Source organism: Peromyscus maniculatus, chromosome 4 (genome assembly GCF_049852395.1).
Source record: "Peromyscus maniculatus bairdii isolate BWxNUB_F1_BW_parent chromosome 4, HU_Pman_BW_mat_3.1, whole genome shotgun sequence".
Lineage (NCBI taxonomy): Eukaryota > Metazoa > Chordata > Mammalia > Rodentia > Cricetidae > Peromyscus > Peromyscus maniculatus.
The window spans coordinates 67,161,617-67,173,761 of record NC_134855.1 but is presented as its reverse complement, the minus strand read 5'-3'; the positions used below and the strand labels follow the sequence as shown (position 1 = coordinate 67,173,761).

The following is a 12,145-nucleotide window of genomic DNA, read 5'->3' as shown; positions in this document are numbered from 1 at the left end:
AAAACCAGAAGAACTCTGGTGTGGCTTTAGTTTTCTGTTAATGGGCTTCTTTCACATGTGGTGACTGAGTGTACTTTGAAAGAAAAGGGAGTGGTGTCATGAGATGCATAACACACTAGCAATGAAGTGGTGAGAAAGAAATAGTCCCTGCCTTAAGGAAGCTCACACGATAGCTAGACAGATGACTACATAAATAATTATTATTCAGTCAGTAAGTGCTGTGATCCCAAAATGTCATGAGATAAGAAGGACCACTGGCTGTGAGGGCCTGTGGCTGTGGCACAAAGAGTCTTATGATAAGAACTTAACCTGTACCAGGAGACTGGGAGTGGAATCTATGGTCTCAATATCTGAGGCATGTGCTGTCTGCATGGTATTGTTTGGAACCTTAGCCTCTAAGAAGTTAAAGAACTTCCTAGATATCACACAATTGCCATATGCAAAAATCTGAACGTGTGAGGTCAGGAGTTCAGCTTGTGAGCAGTGCCTTCTTTCATGAATGGATTTTTGGTCTTTATCTTCCCGCCTGCCCCCCCCCCCTTGTACTAATGTGTCCCTTTTGGCCTGTAGGGAACAAAATCGTATCACTAGTCTGATCCCTGAAGGAGGGGAAGCTTTGTGATATGAGTGGAAGTCATCTGGCTCCTACTCTCAGGTGTCCTGGAGTCTTGCTGTAGGAGAGGCTCTGTGGACACAATACAGTCCTCAACTACTTTGGACAAAGTCTAGCATGTACTGGGATAGTTTCAAGTCAGTTAGTGTCAGTCTTGGTGATTTCCTGAGAAGGTAGATAGTTGTCTCTAGGGAATGATGTCCCAGAGCATGAGTGCACTATGAAAGGTTACCAGAATACTGATGCTGAGGGCACAAGTTTAGAGGAAATGAGCATGACAGCAAAGAAGAAAATTGGGCATGGCCTAAACTATGATGATGTCATCAAGTAAACAACTATACAAAGTGAGAATTTGAAGGAGAAGCAGATTGAAGATCACAGATTATGACTGTGTACAGGCTTGCAGTCTCTCTAAGGGGTGCAATGTGCCAAGGGAGGTACACCATGAACATGTCTTCTGAAGACACTAATGAGTATGTGAGAGATTGAATACCCCCCCTCCGCACCCACCCTTCGTAAACCAAGGAAAGAAAATGAGATAGGAGAAAGGCAAAGAAGGAAATACGCATGGGAAAGCACAATAAAGATGTTCAAAAGTACTAGGAAAGCATCTAACTTGGCTATAGCAATACTATCCTGGATGCCCCATGTTGAACAATGAGTGGATTTATTGAGTTTTAATTGGTCATCCCCCATTGACTCCCCTCTCTGCAAACAAGTCTATGCTCCTCAGCTGACACATCCTTGATGAATCCTCATTGACTGTAGGTAAAGTCTGAAGTCTCTAACACACCTTCTTATATCAAGGGCATTTTTTTCATACAGCTTTATATTTAGTCATTTTCTCCTCAATTCCAGCCATACACAATGCATTAACACCTCCTCTGTCTGTTTAGTATGCTCTTTTTTCGTTATTAACTCCTACTCATTTAAAAATAGTTAGTCCTCAGGTTTCCTGCAAAAGGTTTTATTTAATTTACTTATTTCATGAAGTCTTTTGTGTCATTTCAGGTCATAACACCCTACTTGCTCCCGTATGGCTAACATACACAATGTGACTGAGTTCATTTTTCTGGGACTCTCTCCCAATCAAGAGGTGCAGAGAGTTTGCTTTGTGATATTTCTGCTCTTGTATACAGCCATTGTGCTGGGGAACCTCCTCATGGTGGTCACTGTTGTGGCCAGCAGAAGTCTTGGATCCCCCATGTACTTCTTCCTCAGCTATCTCTCATTTGTGGAAATCTGCTACTCCTCTACAACAGCCCCCAAACTCATCTTGGATCTCCTAGCTGAGAAGAAATCCATATCTGTGTGGGGCTGCATGACACAGCTTTTCTTCATGCATTTCTTTGGTGGCACTGAGATTTTCCTGCTCACAGTGATGGCCTATGACCGCTATGTGGCCATCTGCAAGCCCCTGCATTACACCAGCATCATGAGCCGACAGGTGTGTGCTGTCCTTGTGGGAACAGCTTGGGTGGGGGGCTTTGTACACTCCTTTGCCCAGATCCTTCTCATCTTCCACTTGCCCTTCTGCGGTCCCAATGTTATTGACCATTATTTCTGTGACTTGCTTCCTGTGCTTAAACTTGCCTGCTCAGACACTTTCCTCATTGGTCTGCTGATTGTTGCCAATGGGGGTACACTGTCTGTGATCAGTTTTGTGGTCCTCTTAGCATCCTATGTGGTCATCTTGTTTCATCTGAGGACTCAAAGTTCTGAGGGACGGTACAAAGCCCTTTCTACCTGTGGGTCCCATGTCACTGTGGTTATATTGTTTTTTGGTCCATGTGTCTTCATCTATCTGAGACCTTCTGCTACCCTGCCTGTAGACAAGATGATAGCTGTGTTCTACACAGTGATAACTCCCCTCCTGAACCCTGTCATCTACTCCCTGAGAAATGCAGAAGTGAAGAAAGCCATGAAGAGTCTATGGATCAGGACAATGAAAGTAGATGAGAAATAGAGTCTGGATACTGGCTATCAATATCGGAATGATGCTGAGTCCAAACTGATGGGGAACTATGAGTGGAAAGAACAGCATTATTGTAACTGATGAACATCTTCTAAAATACATGCAAATTAGTTTCTTTAATGAAAACACTCTTACATAATTAGCTATTTTTTTTTTTTTTTTTTGGTTTTTTCGAGACAGGGTTTCTCTGCGTAGCTTTGCGCCTTTCCTGGAGCTCTCTTGGTAGCCCAGGCTGGCCTCGAACTCACAGCGATCCGCCTGGCTCTGCCTCCCGAGTGCTGGGATTAAAGGCGTGCGCCACCACCGCCCGGCATAATTAGCTATTTTAGATTGCGTTCATTCTTACCTCTAGCTACAATAGCAATATTTGCAGCAGAATACTAGAGTATACTTATTTTGGTTTAGGTTCACCTTCTATGGTAATTTTACTGTGACATGGGACAGAAACATCTTTGTTTCGCAGGGTTACTTTGAGCAATCTGTCTTATGAATGTACTCTTGATAGAAACAAACACTTCATTTAATAGAAGAGACACTTTTTTCTTTGGCTGAGAAATAAATGAATGGATGAGCTATCTCATTGTATCTTGACAGATGCTTGTTAATTACAAAAGGAAATGTAACTTAACTACCTCTTAGACAATTGCCCAAAGGGAGCATTATTAGCAATGATATACACCAATGGAGCACACCTCCTTATATGATGTGCTGCAGAAGCACCTAACATCATTGCTCTGCTATTCTTTCCGAAACATACAACCTGAGTATAATTTTGTAATAGGTTAAGAGAAAATCAAACTGAAGGATGTTCTGCAACATTACTGGCATTTATTGTTCAAAAGAGTGAAGAAAAAGAAAGATTGAAGAATTCTTTCCCCTTCAAACTACACTTAAGGGTAGGCTGTATGAACAGCAGTAGATGGCCAACAGAAAGTGAACTCAATGGCATCTTTGGAGTTTTCTCATCTCATAATATTGTGCCAGGGCTTTTCTTTTTTAAAAAAAAAGCTTTATCTTATTTTTAAATTTAATTATATATATATATATATATACACAATTATCTATTTTTGTGTTATAGGTCTTTTGCATATATATGATGGCTTCCAGTTTAGTGTTTTTATGGGATTCCTGAGTGTGCAAATGAGTGGGTCTACACTCTCATATCTGTTTTATTTGTCTTTTCTTTGACTCTTTTCTTTTGGCCTATTCCTATGTGTTAGTTTTTGTTTTATTTTATCATTATCTTAGAAACCTGTTTGTTTTCAAATGAGAGATTGAAGAAGGGTGCATCTGGATGGGAGGGGAGGTAGGGAAGAGCTGGGAGGAGTAGAGGAAGGGGAAACCATTGTAAGGATAAATTATGAGAATATATATATGTATATATATGAAAAAACCATTTTCTTTTTCTTTTTTTGTAAAAGTGAAATAAAACATAATTTATTTGAATGATAGATAGTTGTCACTATAGTGTGTGTGTGTAAGATCACATCTCTAAAACTCCTTGCTCCCATTAAAGATGTAACAGGTATCATATAAATCTTGGAAACATTTCACAGCCTGTTATTCAAATGCTCCTCAACTAGAAGACTCCTAAGTACCTCTGGAGGGATTTCCAAAGAGAGGGTGGTGTCCACACACAGTTGTTTCTTTTGTGCTCTGCAGATAATTAAAATACATGACCACCATTAAAGATGCTCTTTGTTCCTTGGCAGACCATAATAAGATCCAGCTGTTAGTAATGGCTGGCTGTGGAAAACCTGTTTAGGACTCGCCAGGAAATAACCTTGGGAGCCTTGGGGTTCCCCTGAACATCCTTCAACAAAATGCCTAAAGATGAAGTTTCTTTTTAAATTGTTTATTCAGGAAGAAGGTTATTGAGTAGCAAAACTCAACTGTGTCCCTGCAGACGCTTAAGTGAACATGTCACCATGTTGCTATGTGTAACATTTTATCACCTGGAGAATTGTGTATAAAACCAACTTTCTGTCAGGAGAAGGAAGTAATAATGTGATAGGTAATTCTGCTTATATTTAGGCTTGAAAAGTTTTTGAGATGTGTGAAGTAGATTGTTAGATTTTTCTTGCTGGACTTCTTGTGGGTATTTATACTATTATTTCCTAAAACATTTTTAAAAAGTTGAAATTTTATGGTGGATCCTTCCAAGGGTCACTATCTAATCCTTTGGAAAATGAAATGACATTTCTCCTCGACAAAGATCCAGTAATCCCATACATTCTCTGTGGTATTAGAAGGTGTGTTGTTTTTGTTTGGCAGTGAGAATGTAGTGAGAGTTCTGTCTTACACACCAGGGCACTCAACAGTGAAATTCAGTTTATATGACAGCTTCCCACGCCAAAACCTTTGTGTATTAGAAAACCTCACAAAGCACTTCATACGGCTCTAAGATGTCCACAGATGTATCAAGAACTGGGAAGTTGCTGATGGAGGGTGACATTTTCCTATGTAACCCTCCCTTTGTTCTTTGGACGGAAGCGTCTCGTGGAAAGCTCACAATCTTTGTTCATTTGTGTTGTCCTTTTGGTGTCCTTTTCCCTTCGAGGCCTGGACCCTCCCCCACTCTTCATGTGCTTCCACTCTTCCCTTTGCTCTCCAGCTTCCTCAGCACTCTCTCCATCTTCTCTGGTTCCCTCATCTTCTCTTTGGGCAGTCATCCGCGTCCCCAGCAGCCCACTCCAACTTCCCCCTTAGGGATCCAAGCCTCAGATTGAATGCATTTTTAGTTTTTCACTTCAGGAAAGAAAAAAAGAATTCCTAATGACGATTCCAGGCTCGAGCCTTATGGGTCTTTCTCATCTATTTTCAATAAAAGGAAAAAACAAAACAAAATGAACAAACAAAAAACAAATGGTATGTTATCACCAAAAAAAAAGTTATTTTCTCTTTATGTACTGATGACAGCTGAATGTGACATATGTTCCTGGATGAAGTAGTAGGATTGTGTAAAAGTTCTCTAACTTTGAAAATGGCACAGTCCATCTCAGAGAGCATCTTTGGATTTAGGAATTACTCATTGAAGTACTAGGGATAAAAGGACATTATGTGGAAGCTTTCAAAGATTTTAGAATATATACATTTAAAAATTGTCACAACAATTTATTAACATTAATTTGCATAAATATCTGGATGATATTAATAAAAATTAAAATTGTGGTTTATGTGGTATATATTGATAACAATAAACCACTACAGAAACATCAAAACATTAAATTTAAAATAAATCCAATAAAATATTTGGAGATATGCTGTGATAATTGGATTCTTTATTTTTGAAAGCTATGATATTAGAGGAAATACATAATATAACACCATGATTTAATGAACTATTTTTATTTATATTAGGCATAGTTGATAAAGTTATTGAATATTTTAATAATTTAATATACATGCTGTATAAATATCTTCTTAATGACAGAAAACATTTAGAATTGAACACAAATTACAATCTTGTGAGTAAGCATGCCTAGATGATTTAGCATAATTAAACCAGATGAACTCTTATGATATACACACTTGTATTTGCTTAAAGACCTTCAAAATCAATATTTGAAATCCATATTAATAGCATTTTAAACAATCTACCTTAAACATTTAGTAATAAATACTTTTTTGTGGTGTTTCTGCATACCAAACTTGCCCTTTTGCAACACAATTTCTAAGTTCTTTAAAACCATGTATATACTAGAAAGTCCTAAAACATGGAAATTGCTAATTTAATGTACAAAATATACACGGTATTTTGGGCATAAATATGGGTGATTAAGTTTGTGTAGGTCATATGTTTAGTTATTGTATAATTGATGGGTTGGAGACAGGGTACTGGATTCTAACTCAGAGCTTTGTACATATTAGGGACAGATTTTATTTATTTTGAATTTCTTTTTTGTTGATGTACCAATGCAGATGGGGAAATTCCACATGATCCACACTCCTAGATGAAGAACTACAAGAAGTTAATGTCTGTTAAGAGTTGATTGTCTTCAGGCACAAATTTCCATATAGGTTGTCCAGTTCAAAGTGCTCAGGGTTGGACACATGCACATATGAGCAAAGTTAAATGCACTCAGTAGGTTACATATACATGTATGTTTGTGTGTTTGTGTGTGTGTGTGTGTGTATATATATATATATGCATGTGTATATACACGTAACAATTAAAATGGAGATTGAGAATTTGGGAGAGGTGGAGGTCTTAGAAGGTGAAAAAGAAGGAACAGGGGTGATATAAATTCAATGTGTTCATGTATAAAATTTTTAGAAAATATAAAGACTATTAAATAAAAAGAAACATCAGTTATATTTGCTTTCAATTATAACATGCTTTTTTGATGTACTTATACCTAATGAAAAGTTTAGTACAATGAAGAAAATTAAGGTATCTATCACCTTTATTTTTGTTTTTATTTTGCTGTGAATATTATTTATTTATTTATTTATTTATTTATTTATTTATTTATTTATTTACAGCCCACCCTCTTTTTTCCCCCTCCTCTCTTCCCAGTCCCTCTCCTTCAGACCCCCCTCCACGCACTTCTCCTCCATTTCTATTCAGAGGAGGGCAGGTCTCCCATGGATATTGACAAAACGTGGCATATCAAGTTGAAGGTTGGAGGAGGCAACCCAGTACCAGGATAAGGGTCCCAAATGTCGGCACAAGAGTCAGAGACAGGGCCTGCTCCAACTGTTACGAGTTCTACAAGAAGACCAAGCTACACAACTGTAACATATACGCAGAGGGTCAACTTCAGTTAGTGATGGTAGGCTCTGTGAGCCTCTGTTAGCTCAGGTTAGTTGATTCTTGTGGGTTTTCTCTTGCTTGTTCTTGACCCCTCTGGCTTCTACAATCCTTCCTCCTTTTCTGCAGGACTCCTTGAGGTCTCTCTAATGGTTGGCTGTGGGTCTCTGCATCTGTTTTCATCAGTTGCTGGATGAAGCCTCTCTGGTGACAATTGGACTAGGCACCGAGCTATGAGTAATAGCAGAGTATTGTTAGGAATCATTACATTGATTTTTTTCCAGTCGTGTTTGGTTCCACCCTAGGTTTCTGTGCTATCCAGCCTCTGGGTTCTAGGCCTCCAGGCAGTGTCAGGGATGGGCTCCCTCTCATGGTATGGGTCTCAAGCTGGACCAGTCATTGGTTGGCCACTCCCATAATTTCTACACCACCTGTACCCAGCACATCTTGTAGGCAGAACAATTTGTAGGTTGAAGGTTATGCGCCTGGGTTGGTGTCCCAGTCCTTCCACTGGAAACCTTGCCTGGTTACAGGAGATGGCCAGTTCAGGCTCTGTATCTCCCATTGCTAGAAGTCTTAGCTAGGGCAATCCTTGAGATATCCCCCAATTCCAGTTGTGTGGGAGCCCATTTTCAGGTTCCTTGTGGCTTTGCCCAGCAGGTCCACATAGAGACGATGATTGGACCATGGGCCTGAGTGCAGGTGTCTGAGATGGCTTGCACTTGGCTGTGGTGGGCCTGGTCGTGGGTGGGTGAATGGGTGGGTGGGTGGGTGGTGGTGGTGGTGGTGGTGGTCTTTTGCTCCACCCCTTGGTGTTTCTATAAATACCCTGGGGCAGAGACAGTCAGGGCCTTCTTGAGGCTATCCTTTATTCTCTATCTGTTTATCTCCACAATATAAATCCTTCTAATATTTCCTGCTGCTCACACTCAAGAAAGCTCTGTGGAACTGTGGGGTTGGTGGGTAAACACCACACACAGTTGTCTCTCCCAGTACTCTTTCCATCCTCTCCTAACCTCATCATTCCTATTCCTCTTCCCCCTCCACCCATGAAGTCTATTATATTTCTCCTTTCCAGGGAGATTCATATGTCCCCCATTGAGCTCTCCTTGTTACTTAGCTTCTCTGGGGCTGTGGATTGTAGCGTGGTTATCCTTTACTTTACAGCTAATGTCCACTTATAAGTGAGTACACATCATGTTTGTCTTTTTGAGTCTGGGTTACCTCACTCAGGATGATTTTTTTTTAAGTTCCACCTATTTGCCTGCAAATTTCATGATGTCATTGTTTTTAATAGTGGAGTAATACTCCATTATGTAAATGTACCACATTTTCTTTATCCATTCTTTGGTTGAGGGACATCTAGGTTGCTTCCAGTTTTTGGCTACCAATAAAGCTGCTATAAACATAATTGATCAAGTGTCCTTGTGGTATGATGGAGCATCCTTTGAGTATATGCCCAGAAGTTGTATAGCTGGGTCTTGAGGTAGATTGATCCCCAGTTTTCTGAGAAGCCACCATATTGATTTCCAAAGTGGCTGTACAAGTTTGCTCTTCCACCAGCAATGGAGGAGTGTTCCCCTTGCTCCACATCCTCTCCAGCATGAGCTGTCACTTGTGTTTTTAATCTTAGCCATTCTGTCAGGTATAAGATGGAATCTCAGAGTTGTTTTGATTTGCATTTCCCTGATGGTTAAGGATGTTGAATTTTTTTTATTCATTTTACATACCAACCACAGATCCCCTTCTCATCCCTCCTCCTGTTCCCTCCAACCCTGCCCAACCCTCCCTCAACCCACCTCTCATCCCCTCCTCAAAAAGGGTAAGTTCTCCCAAGAACATTTCTTTACGTGTTTCTTACCATTTTAGATTCTTCTGTTGAGAATTCTCTGTTTAGATATGTATGCCATTTCTTTCCTGAAGATTTTTTAACTTTTAAAACATTTATTCTTTGTGTCTTTCATATCATGTTATTATGTCTCCACATCATGTCTCCTGATCTTATCCGTCTCCCCCTCCCCAAATAAGACAAAATAAACTGTAAGAGACAAAAGGGGAAAAAGAAACGAAGAGAGGGAGAATCTTGTCATGGAAACTGCAGTCTGATACAGTGAGTCACACAGTAAACCTCTTTATCCATGCAGTATTACATGCAGGAATTGGATTATTTGGTTTGTTGATATCTAGTTTCTTGAGTTCTTTATATATTTTGGAAATCAGCCCTCTGTCAGGTATGGGGAGGTGAAGATCTTTTCCCATTCTGTAGGCTGCTGTTTTGTCCTATTGACAGAAACTTTTTAGTTTCATGAGCTCACATTTATTAATTCTTGATCTTAGTGCCTGCGTGATTGGTATTCTGTTCAGCAAGTTGTCTCCTGTATCAATTCATTCAAGGTTATTCTCTACTATCTATCAGGTTCAGTATATCTGGCTTTATGTTGAGGTCTTTGATGCACCTGGACTTGAGTCTTGTGCAGGGTGATAGACATGGATCTCTTTTCATTCTTTTGTAGCTTTGAAAATAGAGTTTGAGTTTTTGTGTAGTATATTTAACGGGATGCTGATGGGAGGAGGTGATCCACACTTTGACTTTGGTTTATAATTCACAGAACTTTGAAAAAGTGGTGTGGCTACACTGAGCAGAATATGGCAGGAGGTACATGTCCCACATCAGTTTTCCACTAGCTCCCTCAGAGGGTGTCAGCTGCTAGCCACATTGTGGGTGGGTAGGTTCCACAAGACCTAATAATTTGATTCAATAGAATCATTTGTGAGTTTTATAGGTCTGAACAATTTTCCTCACCTTTCTGAACCCTCTTTGCTTATTTATCAAATGGGAAAGCCAGTTGCTATGGGATAATGTCACTTTCACTATATGGGACATTAGAAAAGTCGAAAGATACATAAATGCAAATTATGCTTTGGAAATTACTAGAGTTAGGGAGCTCTAGTCTTTCTGATGCCCTTTCACCATGTTCTGGGAATTTGTTGGAAAATGCTTATAATTGTAAGAATGAACAACTGGAAGGCTCTTACAACAAATGTTAAGAGAGAGTTGGGGTAGCCATGTTACTGTTTCCACTTTGGTTACTTTCTCATCTTTACAATGAGTGAGTAGATGAGGTCAAAGACCATTCTATGATTTAGAGATGTTTAAAGTATGTGTGTGAGGTGACCTGGATTTCCTTGACTGAAGTTTTCCTGGAACTTGTTGATATGATGTGTACAATGAAGTATGAGAGGGCAGGAGAGGCCACCTGGAGACCCCCTGAGGATGTCCTAGTGGGCTGAGATGTTGGATCCTTCTGTCACTAACCTGAGACTAGAGGAGGGAGGACCTTTGGGGCCAGATCAGCAGGGGCCGATCATGAGGGGGAAAGTAGAAAACTTGGCTTTCTAATTGGATTAATTAGAGAGAGCTCCCTTAACTGTGAATGAAGTAAATGAGAATTTGACTTTTGCTATTCTCAGAAACTCCCTAGGCAGAGGATGCTCAGGGAATTTAGCTCTCTGATTTAAATTCTTCATCCCTCATACCTCAAATTGTTCAGGATCCTTGGTCCAGCAAACATTTCCAACTTCTTTTTTTTTTGTAGGTTTTAGGGTAGAACTATCCTATTATATTTCCCTCTCATTTTCCTAATGAGAAGGTCATTAAGTGCTGGAGTTGGCACACAGGGGTATGAGCATTAATGACAACTGGTGAGTCTCTTTGGGTGGAGCAGATTCCAAGTCTTTTCCATCCACTGAACTCTTCCATGGATGGACAGACACTAGGGTGGGGCCTTTCTCACACTGGCATACTCCTATCCCTTCTTCTTCTCTTCCCATCTCCTTCAGTCTTTAACAAGATCTCACATATCCCAGGGTGGCCTTGTGTTTGCTAAGCACCCGAGGATGATCTTGAACTTCTGATCTTCCTGCCATGACCTCTGAGTGCTGAGATTACAGGCATACAGCATCCCATACAGTTGTAGGTGATGCTGGAGCTTTCTCCATGCTAGGTAAGCACTCTACCAGCTGTGCACCACACCCAGCTCTACACTGGCTCATTTCACTGTGGGTACCCCTGCTTCTCACGCTTTCACAAGCAGAAAGCCTTTCTCAGATTTGCTCTCTATCAGCTGATGGGATGGCCTTAGATATCATTTTGTCAGCGTCTGGCATGTGTGACTAAATGACAGAATAGCTTGCAGCTTGGCTCAGAGCAGATGATATAGTCAGATATTTTTTGACTAAGCTTCTGGTAACATGGCTAGCTAAGAGTAATTTGCAGTGTTAGTTTTCCAAATTGATTGCTTCCATTTTTTTTAAAGCAAAAAGGTTCACATTAAGAAATTAATTCAAAATGTTATTGTCTGGGAACAGTATTAACATAAAGTATAGAGAGAAGGGTGATGAAGAGTGCAAGAAGGGACACATGTGAGTATGACAGTGCCACACTTGAGAAACGACTCTATAGCAAGGACTGATAAATGGCCATCATAACTCAATGTATAAGGAATATATTCTTAGTAAGGCTGTGATCAAGTACACTGGGGCAAAGAGCAAGGATTCAGTCCCGCTCTTGAGGAATGTTGGGTTCCTTATGAGGAGAGATTTTTCCTCATTCTCATCAGCTTGCATGTAATGTCATTTGGGATTCTTTTATAAAACTCAGTTAGTGTAACATTATGCAATACACTTTCGAAGTGTGATTGACTGTTTACTTGTATTTCAAGTAAATATTCTCATTCTTTTTACTTTTTTGTTTGTTTTTGCTTATTTATTTACTTATTTTATTATTTTTTTCATTTATTTTTAC

At 39.8% G+C, this 12,145-nt stretch overlaps 1 protein-coding gene across 1 annotated transcript; it reads left to right on the top strand.

The window, feature by feature from the left end:
• Nucleotides 1–1,649: 1,649 nt before the first annotated feature.
• LOC102905679 (olfactory receptor 4X2-like) lies at nucleotides 1,650–2,579 on the top strand. Its single transcript, XM_006998314.3, has one exon. The coding sequence runs from the start codon at nucleotides 1,650–1,652 to the stop codon at nucleotides 2,577–2,579; it is 930 nt and encodes a 309-aa protein (XP_006998376.3).
• Nucleotides 2,580–12,145: the final 9,566 nt, after the last annotated feature.